Here is a 22077-nt window from a genome sequence, read left to right as displayed (position 1 = left end):
GCAAAGTAGGGGCAAATTTTGCCCTGAGATGTACTGAATTTGTATGTCTACACTCTTTTCCTGACAAGTTTGGCTGAGAGTAGTCATTCTCAATAGAAAGGATCAGCCTTGTTCCTTAAAGCTTTCTCAAAAAGAAAGTAAGGCAGCAGTGGAGAAGAGGATTTCTCATAGCTAGGACACTTTGTCTATGCAGTCTCCTTCAAGCCTTTTGAGGTATTGAAAGGTATTGTGGCCAAGCCTTTTGGGGTTGCCACTCCTGTGTGTGTTGGCTTCTTGTGAGTGCCTGTCAAGTGGAAGGGGAGCCTGACATTGCCTCCTACTGATCTTGCAGCCTTGAGCAATCTCCTGAGGTTTCTTTAGCAAGGGAAGAGTCTGGTTTTAACGTGTGCTTGGTTCATATAGTTTGGAGTAGCAATACCCATTCAGGTGGAACTCAGGTTAGGTTTGATGAAAGAACCAGCTCTGCTGATTCCTTCCTTATTTTCTACAAAGAGGACACTTATAGACCCCAGGCTCTTGTCCATTAGCTCTGTAGGGTGCTCAGGCTGTTGTTGTATCTTTGCCAGTTTCAACAGGATGAGTACATGTCCTCCCTAAGGTTGGGTTTAGGTTGGGTAAGGGACAGATGGGATAGCAGGTCTCTTTTCTCCCTCTATGCCCTTCCCAATTGTGGAGATGTAGCTGTGTTTATGGTTGTTGGTTGGATGCAAGCAAAATACACAACCAGGCACCCATCTGAGGGTTCTGGTCTAATGTGTTCATACTGGGAGTTTTCACAGAGAGTGGTTCAACTAGATGAACCACACACTGGCACAGGACTCTATAGAAGATTACAGGCAGCAGCCTTTCCCTGCTTAATATACATGGCTGGGGAGCTGGCAGTTCTGGCTTTTGACAGACCATCCCTTCAGTCTGTAGCTTTTGGCACAGACTGATCTGAATGTGGCAGAAATTTTTAACCTCAGATTCTAATCATTTCAGAATAATGCAGTGTTATTCAGTGTGATAAAACCTCCCTCCATAGGGGTGAGTCTCCGGATGAAAATGAAGGTTATTTTTTTGTAGTAGCAAATTGAAAGTTCAAGATAATTTATATATTTACTCAGTATGCAGACCTGAAGTCTTTTATCATTGCTCCACCTCGAGCCATTACCACTTTTGTCCTTGTAGCTGAAGGAAGAGCAATTGAGTTACTGACAGGTGAGTGGACAGTAATTTGTCACTCACCTCCCTGTCATCATTTACCTACAGTATATTGTTGCCAAGCATCAGTGACTGAACCAGCTGTTGCCAAAGGTATCCATACAAAGGAATTCAGTTTGTATTTATGAAAAAAAAAAATATTGTTAAATTTGTGTTATCATGGAGTTGTTGTTGCACCCCAGTGCATATAGATATTCTGCATCCTAGGTCTAGTCATCTGAGTTCACCATTTCCCATAGGCCTTATTACTTTTAAGGATTGTGATTGCCACAGACACTGGTTCCAGTCTTTCCAGATGCTCTTCCTCTACTTATGATCATCTTTCATCCAGACCGTCTGCTCACCATCACAGCCACAGCTCAAGCAAGTGCAGTGATGCTGTGAGTGGAAAGCTTTGCCTAGCAATATTTTGCAGATGGCTTTGCCTTAGTGATCAGTACCTTTGGAAGTTCTTCATCTTCCTCACCCTAAGTTTTCAAGTGATGTGATGTCTTCTTTTTAGGTTATTGACGTATATTAATTAGACTCCATAACATTGCAAAGTGCATGTACTGTAAGTGAAAGTCAGGAAGAAGTAACATACAGCATATTGTAAAGTTGTTCAATATCAAGTGTGGATTGGTTTAGTCAGAGAAGCTGACTGAGCCACATAGTTTGTATAGGCTGGTTAGCCAATTGCTTACTTGAGGATATTGCTAACATGCTGTTGATACCAGCAATGGATGCAAATAATTTCTCTTTGAAGTAGTTTTGAGTCTGCTGCACCCAAAGCTCACTACTTTGCATGAGTTCTTGCTGTCCTGTTTCATCCACTGAATATTTTCTGTTTGAGTTACATTGCTTCATTTTCTTTTTAGCTGTCTTTTCAATAATTTTTATGCACCCATGGTCATAAGTTTTGTGGGCAATACAGGCATTGCACAGGGAAAAACTACTAGCTGGGTTAATAACTCCTTATTACTTGTAATTATATCTCAACCTTTTGTCTTTATTTTAAACACTGCATAGATAAATGGTGATCAGTAACTGATTGCACTTGTTATTCAAACTATATTAAGCTTCATTTTTTATTTTTTGTAACTTAATTTTTATAATGTTCGTACATTTGTCATCATCATCACTACTTGATATTTTTACCCAAGTTCTTTTCACCCTATTTTATTGCATTTACAGTACAGTAGTTTCATCCTGAATTTCAGTCTGGTTAGTGCTGTCATCTATATTGTTTTTAAATAATGTTTTTGGCCTTGTCAGCAATCAGTATCTGCCACTTCCATATCTACCTCTACTTTAACTATTCTTCCAGCTACCTCATTACATTCCCAAACATTCTCAGGTTTTGAAAATTTTTATGTATTTACCAGAGTCTGAGTACCATATCGACGACACAGTTTTCCTGTTGAAAACTAGCAAAAAAATTCAATGTTTTGAAGGCACATTGTTTTTTAATCTAAATTCTTTGTTGATGAGTGATTGTGCCGCCAGTGATGGAACTTGCTTAATAAGTTTCCACTGTAACTCTTTTGTTCTTTCATCTGAAATGACTAGCAATAGGAAGAGATTATACAGTATTTTTGAAATTACTTGTATTAAAAAAAATTCCAAAGTCAAAATGGCATTTTTAAACCACTGAATACCATTCTATTTCATGGACTGAGTGTAGATGTTCTATTCCAGATTAAATACTCTACAAGTACTAGGACACCTAGTTATAATTTTTTTCAACAGTATTGTTGCTTGTGAATGTGTGAATTGTTTACAGTTAAGGTATTTGTGTTATTCAGTTACTTTTTTAGCTGGCAACCAGTAATAGTGACCTCTGTAAATGATATGCAACGAAATGTCATTTCTTTTGTAGTCTTTAGATTTGTGATCAGTATAATTTATATATGAAGCTCAACTTTACCATGCAGTAAAAATTTTGTCTTTCATAGATACGTCCAGCACAGATGTAGATACTGATGTCCTTGTAAATATTACTTCGGGTAAAATCCGCCTTTTATTCGAAATGCCTTTCAGTCAGCGAACCAATACTTTTGTGTCAGAGGTGTTAAGGGCTGCAGAAGGTAAACACAGTGTTTTATTCTCATATGCATATGTAGAAAAAGTGATGTAGTATTGATAATTTTGATCATGGAAATTGAATACAGTATTTTACATGTAATTCTAGTATTGAATACTGTACAGCAGTTGAGAAGGTATCTGGAATTGCTAATAAAATTGATGTATAATGATGAACAGTCAAAATAAGTTGAAAATATTGTTTGCTTAATTTTGAATGTAGTCTTACTATAACATGCTTCAAAAAAGGTAATTGTATATATCATTACAGTCCTTAGTAAAAGAAGAGGGCCTCCTCCAGAGTTTGCTTGGTTGTCGCCTTATCAGAATGCAGCCACCAATACTAATTCATCAGAAGCTGGGTTAAGCACACCAGTGAATGGTCCAGAAAATAATATAGGAGATGGAACAGCCCCTCTGGTTGATCTTGGCGATGGCCCACCTCAGACGCCACCTTCTCCATATCTGGACCCATCTGTTGCAATAACTGATAGCACCAGTATGCATGTAAGTCTTGTTTTTATATATGACACTTACCAAGTAATTACGTAGCTATAGTTTCTACTTTAAACAGCAGTTTAAGAATTGAAAATTCGTGGTAGCGCTCTTTTGTTCTGGTGCAGGTAAGGGCCTGCCCACTTTCAGGGAAGAATAGATACAACATAGCTAAAGAGCTTAGTTCGTTTCTGCTGTTAATGACCGAACATCGGTCGTTCAGCAGCTGTGTTTTGTTAATTCAGGAGTAGTTTCACTGGATGGTTTGGTTGTCTATCGAAGGATTTGGTGAAGTATTCTTTTATTTGGTAGCCTCCCAGCTATATTTTCATAGCTTAGCTTAGCTTAACCTTTTTTCAATTTTTTCGACTATTATGTCAGACACGAGTGTGACCAGGAACCGGCATTGTAGCAAAGGCTGTAATACTAGGTTGACTTTATGTAAATATGACAAACATTCTGTTTGTTTTCAATGCCGTGAACAAGTATGTTCCCCGACTTAACTTGTGAGGAATGTAAGGATTGGGCCATAAGTAAATGGAAAGTGTTGACCAATCATTTGGGTAAATTAGAGAAAGCTAGGCTTAGGAAAGCGGCTGCTAGAGCCGAGGCTAGAGCTTCTGTGTCCTCCAGCTCTAAACTGGCTTTTTCTACACCTTTGACTTTCCGATTCCTACTTCTCTTGCTCTCCATACAACTCCGTTACCTGGGTCCCTTCCCTCTGAACCTAGTGCCATCGCCAGTCTCGAAGCTCTGATGGATAAGACAAATGAGGATCATAGTGCAAGTGCTAGTGCCTGCACCCGGGTTAGTGTTGTGGAGGGGGTGGCTGCTCTTCCCACCGATGCTCCTAGACAGAAGTCCTTGCCAAACCCCTGCACCTGGGAGGAGGCAAACCGTAAGTCCAAGGGAGGTCGGTGGGGTTTGCGCACGAATAGTTGCTTCCTCAGTTGAGCCTGTTGCTGGTCCCAGGTATCGACAGACAGCCACTGGAAAGGCGTCTTACAGATCTCCTAACCTCGGTCCCTGTCAGACTCCCCCCCTGCACCTAGGAGGAGGCAAACCGTAACCCCAAGGGAGGTCGTGGGGTTTGCCCACGAGTGGTTGCTTCCTCAGCTGAACCTGTTGCTATTTCCCAGGTTTCAGCAACCAAATGCTCAAAAGGTGTCCAATTGGATCACACCTTATCTTCCAGTGGTTCAGATTCCGAACCCAAAGGACATGGTCGACGTTTTCAGGAGTCTTCTAGGCCTTTGAAGAGGCATGATGTGGACATGCCTCCAGCAGTACCTCGCAAGCGCCATAAGGATCAAGAGCCCTCTTGCAGCTATTGGGATGACAAAGAGCTCCTTCTGGACACCGTGCTCCATCGGTTTGTGAGTGCCCATTGGCTCGTCAGTGCTAATTGGCTCCCAAGCACCAATTGGTTCATAAGCGCGCTTTGGGATCTCTCTCTCCCATTGGATCCGAGCTTCCAGTGGCTCATAAGCCTGCTGCAGGTTCAGTTTGCGCTGTAGCTCCAGACATCCTGTTGGCTCCCAGCTCTCCAGCATTGGGATACGAGTCTGAGACTCCAGATTCAGATGTCCCTATTGCTGCAGGTCAACCTGTTTTGGCGCCTTCTGTGCCACAGATCCCCAAGGCCGTGTCCTTTTCACCTGTTGCTTATGGTGTGAAGTCTGCAAGCACATCAGCATCCCAAGACTCTTCTTTGCTTCTCATTCACCAATGTTTGGACAACATCCTGGAACTGTTGAAGAGCCCTTGTCTTTGAAACCAGATGAACCACAGCAAGAATTGGTGCTTTCCGCTGTATCTTCAGCAGAGGAGGAACCTGAACCAGAACAACCTTCATCAGCTTACGCCTTGTTATTGAATTATTATTTTCTGTTCTGCTTCCCGACATATTTTTCCACTGCAGCCTCTTCTTCCCTGGGATCAGCGTTCTTGTTATGTCAATCCTTGAGTACCACTAGACTCCCGTACATGGCCCTCTCTATTTCGTCCAAGAAAGCATTGTGGGGGATCGACTCTTGGCTGTCTGAGAAGAGGGAGTTAGGCAAAGCTGTATTTTGTTCCCCTCCTTCTTGGTTTTCCAAAAGGAGGTATGTACTCTGTACAACTGGGGAAGCACCTTCCTTGGGAGTTTCTGTTATATTCCTACATGCAGACTGGCTCGGAGTCCTGTCATGTGCGGACAAGGCGATTCAAGATGGGGCACAGGAGTTAGCTGCTCCTTTTTCATCATGTATAATGAAGAAGAGACGTGGTGTTCTTTCACCACTAAAGGAGTGACACTGTCCCAGAGATCTGCTCTTCTTTTTGGTCATCTGGACAGTACCAGCCTTTTTCCTTGAACGACATTAGAGCGGGTAGCTATAGAATTGCAAAAGGCTACTCACAACTGGCTTGCTAAGTCGTCCAAGTGAACGATGGAGTCTAACAGGACACCTGCTGTTTCATTAAATCCTTGGCCTCTCTCTCCTTTCCAGCCATGGCCCTTTCGAGGTAACAGAGGAAGAGCTTAGCTTCCTCGTGCCCACGCACATATCCAAGATCAGTTCACCCTTTCAGCAAGAAGTCCTCTTCTAGACCAGTCTCTAGCAAGACTTCAGTCCTCCGTCTGCCTGTGGACGCCAGACTCCCACACTTCTGCAGTGGGTTGAACAAAACACGGAATCCTTCATCTTTTACTCCTCCCTCTTAAGTTTTCTTGCTTCCCTTCTCCTCTATTATTGACAACATATGCATTCACTGAAATATGGAAAAGACTGCATCTTATAACTTAGATGGAAGGTGGAGGTGGATGGCATGTCTCTCCACCCTTAAAACTGGGGTACCTGACATCATAGAGAGAGGCGAAACTTTTATGTCAAACCTTGCCCTCGGTGCTGGGTCTGATTTCGACATACTGACGACCCTTAAGGCACTGAGGGTAAGATGTATATCCAGGTGAAGATCACAGAGCAGTTACCACTTTGGGTAACAGTATTGCTCCTCCCTCTGTTGGCCCTTCCTGGTGAGAAGGACCTCATCCTGGACAAAATTGATATTATCCGTTATACGAATATGAATCCTAACCTCTCTACGACTTCTGGCGTGGCAGTGTATGTCTCTGAAGGAAACTGAGTTCATATGAATAAAGAATGTATAAATACACTTAATACCAAAACTAAATACGAACAAGACCCACTCCTGACTCTTTGACAACCTCTTTCGATGTGGAAATTGGCCAAGGTTCCTAACCTTAGAAACCAACAAAAAAAATATCTGCTTTAAAATTAGAAAATTACTCAGTGAGTAGATATTCAGCCTCTGAAATGTCGTTGAGACTGACAAAAGACCAGATGTGGTTGATAGAAAAAACAACAAAAAAATAAATCCAAAAATTGCATGGCAATAACAAACATTGACAATGTAAATGTAAAAATAAATATGATAGTATAAACTGTACAGGGTGCCATAGTACTTCTTGATAATAATGATGAACCAATTGAAAAGAATATATTATTGGGTTCCCTTAAAATGAGGTATACCAACATACAAGACTGTGAAATATATAACATCACAAATAGACAAAGTAATAGACAAACATTGAGATTAGCAAAAATAAAATTTGAAGACAGCACCCCCTCAGCACTCATCCACTATGCACCACACAGTTTGGTCACCTAATACTCACAGTTTGATTAGCCCATACTGTGCGTGCTAACCTGCTCAGATCATATACTGTATATTTCCGCGTATAAGACGACCTTTAAATCATAAAATTCATCCCCAAAAATTGGGGGTTGTCTTGTACTACCATTCTAAAAATCAAACCTTGAATTCTAAGTGATGTTTATCGGTAGGATAGCCTCAGCCTCGGTGCGATAACCACCGACATATATGAAAAAATTCACATTATGAAATAAAGTGATGATAAAGGTAATAAAATAATTTTTATCTTATACAGTATATTATTGGCATATCTTCATAATAAATAACCTATTCAAGGAATAATGCCATATCAGTGAAATCAACTTTTATCTGTGTGAGGCCAGCCAGCTGACAAAATGTAAATATCGAGTTATGGTTGCGCTCACACAGCATCCTTTATCCTTTGGTAACGTAGTGTAATTACGGTAGTAATAACATTTAGGATAACATAATATTCATTTTTTATTAAAAATTCAGGCTGTTTGTGGCTGTTTAGAACAATTCAGTCATACGAACGATAATTATGTACAGTAATTATCCTACTTTATCGTATTGTTGTTAGCAGTTGCTTATGATTGGCGATGAAACGTAAACAAAACAATGGTTTCCCTTTTAGGCGAGGTGTGTAGGAAAAACATGATATAGAATAGACTTTGTCATTTTGTTTATATACCCGTTAACTCGCGATCTCGCGCATTGTACCACCCCCAAATTTTCACCCATAAAAAATTATTTTATCATGTATCTCGTGTATAATGCGAGTTCCTTTTTTTGAGAGACCAGATTACTATGGACTAACCTCTTTTACTCCATCTCTTTATCCCATCTTCTAGTTAAATAAGTTAAAAAAGTAAAAGCAGTTGATAAAAGTATTGTTAGTTACGCTATACTCGTTGAGTAAACGAGTACAGCCAGAAACAACTGAATGAGAAACAACTCTTTTGCTATGAACACAGTCTAGGCTGCGGATATGAACAACCGAATCGGATAACAACAGCTGTTTTGCTCACATTTCAACCATCGTACGATAGTAAACAATTACTGTAGTTATGTTACAAATGACGTTAAGTAGAGTAGGACTGATATATATTTAACATTATACCCTTATTCGCCATGGAGAAAAGATCGCATGGAAATATACTGCTAAATTTAAGCTGCAAGTTGTAGTTGAAGCTGAGAAAACGATGTTCAAGTGCTAATGACTATAAATTATCATGCATCAGCAACATGGATGAAACTCCTAAACTTAGATATACCATCAAACTTGACCATTATTGTAATCAGAATTACTGGGCATGGAAGAAAATATTTTACTGTTGTTTTAACGTGTATGGCAAATGGGACAAAACATTCCCCATGGTTATCTTTAAACGGAAATTGAATTGATGCCGAAACAAAAATTCCTGGCAGGCATCGTTGTCCACGTTCATGAAAACCATTCTGTTGGTGGGGAATGGTGTTTTCATCCTCTAAGTAGTTGTATAGCCTTTCACTGATGATACCTGTTAATAACTTCCATATTATTGGTAGGCAGGTGATAGGCCTGTAGTTACTCGCTATATTTCTCTTGTTCTTGTCTTTCTGTACTAAGAATGTTCTCCGTGTGGTCATCCATTTGGGTGCCTGGTGGTTTGTGATGCAGTGCTGGAATTGTTCTGATATTCGTGGGTGTAGGGCCTTGAAGTTTTTGAGCCAGTATCCATGGACTTCATCGGGACCTGGGGCTTTCCAGTTGGGCATTTTCTGTAGTTGGTGTCTGACTGTGTCTGTAGTGATTTCGACGAATCTTTGTTTTATTCTCCCCATTTCTTCTGCCTTGACTTCCTGGAGCCATGTTGATGTTTGTTGTGTGATACCGGATTGCTCCATATGTTTTCCCAGAATCTCTTACTTGGCTTGGCTTCAGGAATTTCCTGGTGGTTGTCTTCCCCTCTTGGTTGGCTGTATAGTCATTTCTGGTTGGTCCCAAAGAGTTTGTTCTGTTGGTATCCTTTATGTCTGTTCATGTACCGTTGGATCTTATGTACTTTACCTTTAAGCCTCAGTTTTATATCTTCTGTTATGTTGTTTAGTCCCTTCTCCAGTACTTTGTATTTCTTGTTCAGTTCCTCTCTTGTTTTCTTGCTTCTTAGCCTCTTTACTGCCATCTCTTTCAGTTTACTCAAGTCAGATCTCATTGCCATGATTTGTTTTTCCAGGTGCCTTTTCCAAGGCAGTTGCTGATGTGGTTTCTGTTGGGTTATTGTGATGGTGATGTTGGTGTTTGTATCCCCATGAGTTCTACTACTAGTCTTGCTCCTGCATATGCCAGGTTATTTGTTTTTGAGATACTAGTGGTCTGTATTAGTTTCATTGTTTCATTAACTTCATTTGTTTTCTCCCTAAGTTTATTTGTGTTGTAGGCTTTCATGGAGGGGATCTTTGTTCTTTCTGTATCTGGCTTCATCCATTGTCTGATCTTTTCCACCCATTCCAACCTCTCTGTTACATCTTTGGTATTTCCTCGTGTGTCGTTGTTTGGTAGCTCATCATTCCTGTCATCTTCTGTGGTATCACCTCTCAGTTCGTCTTCATGTCCTTCATTGCTGGCTGTTATTTATTTCTCCAGTTCCTCTCTTTCTGTTGTGGAGAGCTAATTCTTTCTCTTTATGTTTCTGACTTGGTGTGCCAGCCTCTGTTCTGTTTGAGGGGTGTTATTTCTCTCATTCCAGATGTTGACCAGTCTTCTGTATCCTCTTTCTGTCGGGTTGCTTCTGATGTAGCATCTCCATATTTCCTTATTTCTTCTCTTGTCCATTTCTTCCTCTTCTGGTTTGCCTCTGTACCTCCAGTCTCTGGTTGCTGGTTACTGTTGGTGTGGTGGTCAGTTGCTGGATGATGACCTCCAAGTACCTGGCTGTCCTCCCCGCTCATTGGGCTATTTATCTGGCTGCAGGACGAAGCTCCTCTGTTGCCAGAGTTTCCATTTATGTCATCGTGTAATCTTTCATTTCTTTCTGTCATCGCTGAGTTTTGCTATTTAACCCAAAGCTGGACCCCACCCCATCAGGGATAGGTACGCATTCACAGCTGAGTAGACTGAGGAAATTGTGGTAAAGAGCTGTTCCCATGGAATCAGTGCCAAGGTGAGAGGGTCACCCATCCAAAGACTGACCAGTCCCAATGTTGGTTATTATTATTATTATTATTATTATTATTATTATTATTATTATTATTATTATTATTATTATTATTATTATTTATTATTATTATTATTATTATTATTATTATAACATACCACTGAGTCACTTCTAGATGAATTTAGCATGCTCAAAAGATTTGTTCTTAGATGATGATGATGATGATGATAATGATTATTATTATTTTAACATACCCTGAGTCACTTCTAGATGCATTTAGCATGCTGAAAAGATTTGTTCTTAAATGAGAGGTAAGGCCAAAGAAGGTGGACAGTTAAACCAAAGTGATGGGATGGAAAATCAAAGGAGCTAGGTATGTCAGCTGGGGTGAAGGTAGAGAACCTAAGTAATGTATCATATTCTGTGTACCAAGGAAGGCAGAGTGTAGATGGTACCCCCATACAGCATGTTTCTCATTAAAATTAGTCAATACTGCATACTATTAATTTCTTGGATCAAAGAGGTAGTTGTTAAGTAACATTGTTTCAAAGAATGTATGTTTATATTTCATTTTGCATTGTTATTTAGGGTGAAAGCGAGAGGAGTCCTGAACTTGGCGTTAATCGTCACAGTATTGCTACTGGGATCTCTCCTACTCCAATAGCAGCAAGGGAGAGTCACATTAGACATCAGATGGCATTACGAGAAGATTCATATACAGATATTCATGAATTTGTGTAAGTATAATGACCTTGTGGATCTATTAATAAAGAATAATGAGAAATGTTGCTTTTACATAAATATTAAGAAAGGAAGTTATAGCCTAATGTTATTATAAAATATTTGAAATTACATGGCTACATGTGGGATAGGCAAAAGTAGATATTAACTTATTGCTGTGTCACCTGATGATTTTGAAGATGTATCTTTTTAGTAGTCTTTTCAGTTTTCACCATATTCTCATTTCAGTATATTTGTTGGAACCTGGAATGTTAATGGCCGCTCACCAACTGTTGGTTTGGCTGACTGGTTAGCTGTTGATGAGGAGCCCCCTGACTTATATTGCATAGGTTTTCAGGAACTTGATCTGAATACAGAAACCTTTTTGTTTAATAATACTCCAAAGGAGCAAGAATGGCTGTAAGTATGAAAGAAGTTCAATTACATAAAATTATTTTGATGACAATTCAGACCTTTGTCTTTTGTACAGAGGTATTCCAGTGACTTATGGAGTGGGTTATTAATGCTTGCTAACATGACAGTTAATTGGTGGCAGGTGGATGACTGGCGCAGACTTTGCTGTTCAGCATGAAAAATGGAGTAAATATGGTCACACAATACAAATATGTAACAATGACAGCAAATATGCATACTGTGGATCTAGTGATTTTGCAATCTGATCCCTGGATCCTTGACCAATTGCCATCATTGGGGGACCTAGAGGATGGCAATTGAGAGGTAATGTCTCAGTGCTCTGATGGTGTGAGACATCAAGGCCTTAGTGTCTTGCACTACAACTACTGACCTAGTAAATTACAGTCAGGCCTTTTTTTCTTTTCTCATAGTAACAGTTTCTTTTCTGTCAAAACAAACTACAAAGAAGACACAAAAGTTATTTGAATTGTGGAAAATTCTTCTCTTGAAACAATGAGGGAAGGTAGAGTTGGATGGCATTCCTCTCTACCCGTAAGACTGAAGTATTTGACGTGACCAAGTGAGGGGAACTTTACTCTCAAACATTGCCCTTGTTGCTGGGTCCAATCTCGACAGATTAGTGACCCATAAGGCACTGAGGTTAAGATGTATATTCAGGTGGGTCTCTCAGTGCAGCTGCCTTTTTAAAGGCAACAGCATTGCTCCTCCCCATAGAAGGCTTCCCTGGATGGAAGGAACCCATCCTGAGTAACTGCAATTCTCTTTGTATTATAAATGTAAATCTACAACCTTTGATCTCTGACATACCCTTAATTCTTCTTTTAGTCTCCTGTCAAATGACAAAAAAAGAATCAACAGAATATTGAAACTTTTGAGGCAACAAAAATGATAACTAAATTCAGGCAGGATCCAACCTTAACCCATCTTGGTTCCCTGTTTGGAAATGAGAACTGGTTAAGGTTCCTAATATTAGAAGGTGAAAACCAAAAGGAATTACTGAGATTTGAAAAGTGCTCGTTAAATAGACATTTTAGAACTTAAATGACCTTAAGACAAAAAATAAAACCTATGGATCAAAGCAACTTCAAAAAATAAATTTTGACAGTTATCTTGCAGTACTGTACAGCCTGTAGGGTAATAAAACATGTGGATCAAAACAACTTCAAAAAATAAATTTTGACAGTTATCTTGCAGTACTGTACAGCCTGTAGGGTAATAAAACATGTGGATCAAAACAACTTCAAAAAATAAGTTTTGACAGTTATCTTGCAATACTTTACAGCCAGTAGATAACTCAAAAATTAAGTGACAAAATGTGCCACATTGAGAAGTCATTTGAAAGAAATTTTTTATTAGAATGAAAAAAAGATAGTTTGAAAGATTGCTCAAAAGTTAAGTAACAAAATGTGGCACATTGAATTTTGTACAGTAAACAATCATATTGCCCAAAAATGATAAGTCATTTGAAGGAAGTTTTTACAAGAATCGAAAAAAGATAGTGTGAAAAGATTGCTATATCTATAATAGTCCAAGAAGGAAAAATACATAAACCTCTTTAAAAGTAGCAAAAATAAAATTTAAAGGACAAGCTCTAATACTGGAAAATAAAACTTGTTCAAAACAGAAAAGTAAGGTGCTGTGTAAAAACCACAGTATGATGGACACAACAAAAAATGCCACAGCAACTCTAGAAATGGATAAAGTGGATATTATCACACAGCAAAGTGGAATTGTTAGAACCAACTCGCATAAACTGTGGCCAGAAACACCATTTATAATATAACGACAAAACAAAACTAAAAATGCTTCGAGATTGAACTTGAATGTCCTTAAGAGAAGCAACTGGAACCTGAAAGTAAGATGGTTTAATGATTTATTGGAGAAACTTGTGTACAAAACCATAATCCTAAAAATTAATCAGAATCAAAATATTCATGTAACAGATGAAGTAGAGCAAATGAACAAATACAAGGTAAAAAATGTTAAAGATTTGATGAAAAAAATACAATCCAGAAAGCTTAAAGCACTAAGGACCCAAATCCATAATGAAAGTGTCACAAATGGAAGTTAAGGGAATATTGAAAACATCATGAAAGAATTAAAAGACGGCTGCAAAAATAATTTTTGTAAATTTCAGGAATATAAGAAAAGACCATTAGAAAGGGGTCCCCCTAAAAACGAAAAGAAAATACTAATGATTATGATGAAAATAATCCGTCAAACCAAAATAAAAAATGATAAGAGAAAACAACCAATAGTCCTGCCAAGAAACAATAAAGTTAATCCATTATCATAACATATAACAACTCAGTCAGTAGAAGTCCCACTTTAAGATGAATACCATAAGAAAAAGAAACCACAGATCAAAATGAATAGGTAAAGGGAGATTTAATAAACCAGTCACTAGTACTTACCACAATCAAAATTCTTAGGGAGAAAAAGACAAAAACACATGATGACTCATAAAATGTAATGCATATTTTACTGAATCTTCAGATAAAAGCAAGAGATAGCCTAGTAAATCAGTAAGAAATTTCATGTAATATATAAATGAAACAACTATTATAGAAACTCACAAAAAAGATGCATGTGTATCAAAAATATGATATTAAGAAACATAAATGTTTCAAATACAAAAAAAATGGAATAAAACGGTTGAATCCAAGATTGCTAAGCCAATTACAAAAATTTTAATTCCTAAAGAACAACTAAAATATAACTAAAGTTATATTTAAGAAGGAAGAGATCAGTGGAAATTGTATAAGAGGTTAAGCAACCAATTTAAGCAAAGCACAGTACAGTATATACTATACAGGAAAAGGATAGCTAAATGTATGGTAAATAATTTTGATAAGGTAAACTGAAGATAACATAAAAAATATAGTATAACCAATAGTAACAAACATTTGCAGGCACCGAAACGTACAAGCCACAAGCGATGGATGCACATCTGGACTTTGGACTAGGTCATAGTTTAAAATATATTTTGCCACTAACACAACCATTAATGGTACATGCCTTGCATGTGGTTTATACAATTTCTTTTTACAGAAATTATAAGAGCTACAGAAGGAAAAAAGTAAAAGCACAAATGTACAAGAGGCGCATGTACGTTTAGACAGTTTTAATACAGTACAATCTTCTAATATTACCCACAGGGTAAAGACATCACCTGAAATAAGAATACTGTATACTGTACTGTATGAGTAAATATTATTTGGAATGAATCTTACATACTGTTAAATTCAGCTTAGATCTTCGCGCCATTAGGTATGATTGGCATCCAAAATAAACAAGATAACACTTTGCTGACCTGTTAGGACTGTTTGTAATCACCTGTTTCCCACCAGGTGGTGTTGAAATGTTTACGTTCTTGTCAGAATTCTTCATGCTGTGTCCTTGTGCAGATGGTGTGAATTAGCATTAGTAATCATTTTTACTATTTCTGGCTGATATTCTCCTGTATAGTATTGTGCTTGTTTTCTGGTTTTGCATTATGTCACCTACAGCAAACAGAGATGAAATCATTAGGCTGACCTGTATTGGAATGAATGTGTAAACTGAATGTTTGGGTTGTGCATTATGGTCATGTGTGTTAGCCTAGCTGTTGAGGCAAGAATGTGGTTTTCTTATTGTTGTGAAGAAAATAAGGAGTGATCTGATGAGAGGATGAATAATTTTATGAAGTATTGGAAGGTGCAAGTGGCTCATATATTACATAAACAAGTTGTTAGGGCAGGCCGTAAGCCTACTCAGTCATTTCCTTTTTCTTCCAATGTTGCTTCTCCACCTCCTCCTCCATTACTTGATAGGATAAGTCCTCTCACTCTTTCTGCTCCACCTGCTTATGTTCCCTATGTGGCTCAGGAGAAAATAAGTAATTGAGAAGTATTTTTCTTTTATTGGTAATGAATTTGACTGTATATATTAGGGTGAAGATTGTGGTTCTCCCCTTAGTGATCAACCTTTTTCAGTTTCCCCCAGTGAGAGGGAAGGTGTCAAAGCCTTGGTGTCTGTCTGTAGCCCACCCTCTGGACTGCTCTGCATCTGTTGGTCTACTCTGCGGACAGGGAACCATGGTGTCTTGGGGCCAAGGTCTGCACCCTTCGCCACCTCTCTCAACCATCCTCCGACTCGAATTTGATGCATTCTCTAAAGGATTTATTTGGGTTTAGTGCTTGCGTTTACTGGCTCGTGTATCATCTTTTTTTGGTGAGAGTGATAGTGATGTGTGTGATCTGGTTGAGTTATCTTGGGATGATAGACATATCACATTTACTTCAGTAGTTTTTGAGCTGTTCATCAATTTTTCTATTTATCATTTACTCACCCTGTATTGACCCCGTTTCGGACGTTAACCCTCCCCCCTTACTCAACTTCCCCCCTGTTGCCTTGTACTACTGTAGTCATCTTTTGACAAGTGTTCCTATTTGTACTAGCAACTCTTCTTCTTCCACAGCATAATTATCTAGAGTAAGCCACCCTTATACTAGCAACTCTTCCTCTTCCACTGCTTAATTATCTAGAGTAAGCCAGCCTTGTGAAAGAATGGGCTCTTGCTTCTCAGCAGTTGCTGTCGTCCATGTTCTGTGGTGATGTCATGCGTGAGCTCTTTACATTCTCCCACCCAGTCATCTCTCTCCCATACATCTAGTATTTACCACTGACATTCTGTGACGTCATTGCTGGCGTTCCCTGCTATGTCTCTTACTCTGGCATTTATTGTCTCATCGTCCTTGTCCTTAGCCTTGCCATTTTCTACGTCTTGGTTCTTCCTTAAGACTTTGGGGTTTTCAACCCTGAATTCGTTGATTCTTTTTCAGTTTTAAGCAATACATAGTTTGCTTTGTTCTGCTTTCACTGCCCTTTGCCAAAGATGAATCTGTTGACTGGCACTCTTTTGTATGCTTCTACCTTGGCTCTTGTTGAAATGTGTAAGAAGTTAACACTACTTATGGTAAGGTGCATTATCAAGAAAAGTCAGTGCCCTTTGGAAAAGGGATTAACAGATAAAAGAGAAAGCTAGTAAGCTATTTTAAGTGTAATGTGTTTGCAACTGTGTCTCTGGAGTGGGTGCTTAGGAACCAACCAACTGAGGTGATGTGCTGGCATGTTACTGACTTAATCTAAAACAACAACCGAGGTGATCTTGAAAGCACATCACTTGAACTGGTTCTTTTGAATGCCACTGCGTTGGTTTCCAGTTTTATGAAGCTGCCTAGAGCTGTGTTAGGACTTTGATATGATATCAGTTTTTCACCTTCCTCTGTTCAGTATGCAAGTTTTAAGTTCTTGCACCAAGGAAGCGAAGACCTCTGTCATCAGTAAGGTATTTTGTCCTAACTGTGTGGTGGAACTACTTTAGAATTCGCTGTTTCATTCATAGTAAGGCAACTCGATTACTGCAAGAATATGCTTATGTATAGATATATGTGTATGTGTATACATGAATATGTATATATGTATGTAAATATGTAGATAAATATAAGAATTATTGATAATGATAATAGTTATATAAATGTTAGTTATGAAGGGGCAGTGTTTCTTGGTGAGGCGTCAGAGTATTAATCTCACCTTCATAGGCATAATTCAAAAGCTAAGGGAAAAATTCTTTTTTACAACTTAGTTTTAAAGTAACAGAAACAGTTGTTTGCTTATTTAGTTTTAAAGTAACAGAAACAGTTGTTTGCTTATTTATCTTATAAAGTAGCCCAGCTCAACCACTGGTAGCTGTTTTTTGACATGTTCCATCGTTGTCTCAACCCCTAAGTGTTTAAGGCCATCATCTAAGATCCCTCTAGGGTGGACCCTACAAAACTTTTCCTCATGAAAAGTCTGCGTGGAATATCCCAAACCGCTCTCATGCTCTGCTTCATTAGTGACCAAGACTCACATTCTAAGTGAAAGAATTGAAATTATAACCATAACTGATGTTTTGAACTCTCAGCACAAGTAAGCTGTAAGGATCCTCTGAAGGCTGTGTATGGGGATTTTGAAATGTCTAGCAAAGCTTCAAAAAAAACCTTTGGTAGTGATGGGTCTCAGGGAAGGATACTTTGTACCTCTTGTTATTTTGTCACCCCTGTTGACTTCCTGATATCTTTCTCTCCACACTCTTCTCACAGAGAAGTTCTGAGTTTGAGAGGTGGAGTTCAGACAGTTGTTAGACAACAAGGCCATTGAGCCAGTTTTAATATACCTTATTTGCCAGTATATAAGATGCACCCCTATTTTACAAGGATATTTGTGGAAAAAAACAACTTTATTAGTTGCATCTTTACATTTATTGAAAGATATTTTAAAGCGATTTTGTAGGAAAAACGTATAATCCTGTGAATGAAATACAATATTATCAGAGTATAGTAGTATACTGGAGTAAAGTATGAAATTATTTGGACTCTGTATGGAATTTACCATAAATAAACGTTTGTGTTACCGCAACAGGCCACCAGGGCAGTGCTATGATTTTGTTTACATCCACTCATTCCAAATGGCTGACAGGCTAACTTCTGATGTATCATAAGGAATTTGTTGTAAGTTGTGCTGATATTTTGGCTTGTTTTCAATATTTTATTACTAGTAACACAATTTACTGTAATAATTAGGCTTGTTTTTCAATGTTTTATTTTTGGCAACAGTTTTTGTGCCTACCCAGTGTGCTTTCTGTAGGCTAGGCCTAGCCTACCCTACAGCACTTGGTCTCCCATCCGTAGCATGGTCGCATTGGATGCAGGGCAGTTTTTTGGTACTTTTAAAAATTAAAAAAATGCGTTTGATACGCTGGCAAATACAGTAGTTAGTAAGTTTTACCATTTTTTTTTTCATTCCCAATGCCTCAAGGAAGGGGCCAGAGGCCAGTATTGGACATTTCCAGCCTTAGTAAGTTTATTCATTTTGCTACTTTTTAGATGGAGTCATTCAGTTCAGTCCTGGCAGCCATTTGGAAGGGCAAATGGATGATTTCTGTGGACATGTAGGATAAATACTTCCAAGTCCCAGTACAACCTCAGTTGAAGAAGTATATGTGCCTTGTCTTTGTTTTGGTCCGAGTACGGCAGTACAAATATTCACTTGTTTGTTTGCGTCCTTAGCAAGATGGTCACCTGATTGGTATCAGAGTTCTTTCATATTTGGATACTGTAACTGGTTAATTCTTGCCAGTTCATTTCAGGCAATCTTTACAGTGTAAGATTATTTTCTGTGTCTAGCCTCAGGGCTTGGCATTTTGTCCAGTGCCAACAAAGCTACACTTTTTCCAATATAATCAATGGTTTATCTGGGGATGACACACACACACACACACACACACACACACACACACACACACACACACACACACACACACACACACACACACACACACACTCTCTCTCTCTCTCTCTCTCTCTCTCTCTCTCTCTCTCTCTCTCTCTCTCTCTCTCTCTCTCTCTCTCTCTAGACCAACAGAAAGACGGGTAGAAGTTTTCTACTGTTATTATTGCCTCTAGACCTCAAGAACCCTAACCTTACATTGTTCTTGGATGTCTTAGAGGCAGGTTGGGGGAGCATTCTGAGAAACATTTGGTGTCAGGGAATCAGAGTACAGAGAAGCTCAAACTGTTTATAAACAACCTGGAGTTCTTGCCTGTTTGGAATGGTCTTCCGTAACCAGAACATCTAGCCAGAAAGACAATCTTAGTCTTTTCCGACGATTCAACCTCTTGATTTTTATATAAGGAGGCAAAGAAACACTAATTGAGATACCTATTCAGGCTAGCAAAGAAACTTCTTTCTGTTTTGGAAAATCCAGGAACATCATTAATCCATGTCATTTTGTTCCTTGGAGAAACAATGTTATCAAAGACCAGTTCAGCAGGAAAGGGCAAGGTCATCTTTCAAATGATCTCTTCTACAGGTTGGTGAGAAGTTTTGGAACTTTTGGGAAGAGACAAACATCAATCTGTTCATGACTGCCCAAAGCACAACACTCCCAGTTTACTGTGCTTCATGTCAGGATCTTGAGGCATGGGCAGTTGATGCTTTTCTTGGCCGAATCTAGACCTTTACACTTTTCCTCTGTTTGCTTTTTTGAGGAGATAACTCAAGTTGTGAGGCAGAACACAGTGATGATTTTGGTAGCTCCTTGGTGGCCTCAAAGGGAATGGTTTCCTGAGCTTCTTTCCTGGCGGTAGATGTTCCTCACCTTCTGCTGTTCAGGAAAGTGTTTTCAGACAGTCTTATTTGAAAAAGATCCCATCAAACCTCCACATGCTTCATCTGATTGCCTGGAGATGGTCAGCTGTCTATTACAAGCTACAGGCTTTTCTAGTGGCTAGGTAAGTAATGTTTAAGTCTAGAACTCCCTCCACTGTTACTCTGTATCAGTAACAGTGGTCAGTTTATTGATCTGGGTGTTTGTCCAGAGGGAGATCCCAACCTGTACTGCTATACTATAGATAGCCTGTTCAAGCTCTCTGGTATTTCAAGCCCTTTCTTGTATGTAGGCTTTGTTCTAGTGGAAACCTCTCTTTTCTTTCATTGCTTTAAGAAAAGATGCAGAAATGAAAGCCTTCCCAGAAATGAAAGCCCCTCCCAGATTTGTGACAGCATCTAATTTAACTGCTTTAGTAGGCCTTGAAGAAGTGGCTTTGTTATGTCCAGGATCTAAGGGTTTACCTGGACAGACTTAAATTGTTAAGAGGAGGAGTTAAGAATTTATACTGTGGTGTTACGAGGCCAAACACACATGTCCAAGAATTATTGATTAAGGCAATGCACACGGAATTGATTCTTGAGCTTTTGCCATTTTTGAAATTAAAGACTCATGGTGTCTGTGCCACCATCTTTTTATTTCCTGTAAAAACCCTTTGCTAGAGAAGGTTGTCAGTGCAGCTCAGTGTAGATGTAACTCTGTTTTTGCCTCATATTATTTATGAAACATTCAAATTTAGATGAGATGTGTAAAGCCCTTAGTTCTACCAATGCAGCAGGGATGCTTTCTCCCGAACCAGATATGAGAGTAACCTTGCATTCTTTTTTTTGTTGTTTTTTTTGTTATTAGTTGCTATTGAATTTTGGGAGCATGAAGGCACACATTGGTGTGTAGGAGCATACCTTCATATCTTAAAGGTAGTTGTCTTTAGTTTTGGACTGTCTGTTATGGGCTTTTGACTTGGTACAGGAGTCACTAGTATTCTATGAGATAGTTCGTTTTCCCTGAAAGTGTCCTCTGGTAAGTCTTGCTACAAGAACCTTACACCCTGCTGTGGTTCCAATGTCTGGCAACAGTGCTTACCAGTAAGGATCACTCAACAGGCAGGAATGTTTAGAAGCTTAAGAAGCTTAGTCCCCTCATTAAAAAGCTTTTAGTTTGCTTGGCTGAACAGTTCTTTTTTTGGCTGCACAAACCCACCATCCTCATTCAATGTGGTAGTCAGCTAGCTTTAACAGTGTAAATAATGAAAATTTTGAAGATAAAATTAATTATTTGGATACTTACCTGATATTAAAGTGGAAACCCACCCAGCCTTCCCACACCTGAGAGGGTGGTCATGAAGAATTCTGACAAGAAACATTAACATTCCAATGCCACATGGTGGGAAACAGGCGATTACAGAGACAGTCCTAGCAGGTTAGCCAAGCATCATTTTGTTTATGTTGAATGCTGATCACACCAAATGGCATGAAGATATAAGCTGACTTGAACAGTGGGTAAGTATCTAATAATTTTTATCATAAAAATTTTCATTTTGTAAAATATGACTGTCACTGTCATATCCATTTTTATATTGTAAGCATCAGGATACAATCTGCACTCATATGTGATTATGGTATTGGTCATGATAGTTAAGGTAGTTGTACAAAATAAACAATAATTTAGATGCAGTATTCTTGTATACCTATACAGTATATGTAAGAGAAGAGGATAATTTCCACCTTAGATTATGCATAAAGTACGTGTCTGAACACACTTGTGATATCTCTCTGAAAGTTATGCATGTACCCCAGAACATCCTAAACAGTGTATAATAGAACAATTGTAAAGGTTCTCATTATGCAACTGGTAGACTAATCTAAATTTGCATCTGCTATAAGATTAGATGTAACATCTAATGAAACTAGCTGTTTTTCATTACCCAGTGATGCATTGTTTTCATAGTAAAATTGTCTGCAATATGTTCAGCATATTTGTAATTTCAGTGACTTGAAGTGCCTTAGAAGCCTTTCCAAAATTATCCAGAAAATACCCCATTCAAAAAATTAAGTTTTCATCTCACAAAAATATGAGGTCAGTATGAATGTTTAAAGATGCCCTGTCCCTGCTCATGCTAGCATTAAAGGACATAAGGATGCAGATAAAGAGGGC

General features: G+C 38.7%; 1 protein-coding gene across 7 annotated transcripts in view; it reads left to right on the top strand.

The window, feature by feature from the left end:
- Positions 1 to 22077, top strand: part of Ocrl (Oculocerebrorenal syndrome of Lowe) — a 231832-nt gene that overhangs the window by 149713 nt on the left and 60042 nt on the right. For all 7 annotated transcript variants that reach the window (XM_067090753.1, XM_067090757.1, XM_067090751.1 and 4 more), the window contains 4 exons: positions 3138 to 3269; positions 3536 to 3771; positions 11166 to 11314; positions 11547 to 11717. In XM_067090753.1, coding sequence (XP_066946854.1) covers positions 3138 to 3269; positions 3536 to 3771; positions 11166 to 11314; positions 11547 to 11717 — 688 coding nt within the window. The remainder of the gene's footprint in view (positions 1 to 3137; positions 3270 to 3535; positions 3772 to 11165; positions 11315 to 11546; positions 11718 to 22077) is intronic.

Source organism: Macrobrachium rosenbergii, chromosome 47, assembly GCF_040412425.1.
Source record: "Macrobrachium rosenbergii isolate ZJJX-2024 chromosome 47, ASM4041242v1, whole genome shotgun sequence".
Classification (NCBI taxonomy): domain Eukaryota; kingdom Metazoa; phylum Arthropoda; class Malacostraca; order Decapoda; family Palaemonidae; genus Macrobrachium; species Macrobrachium rosenbergii.
This window is presented reverse-complemented; position numbering and strand designations above follow the sequence as displayed.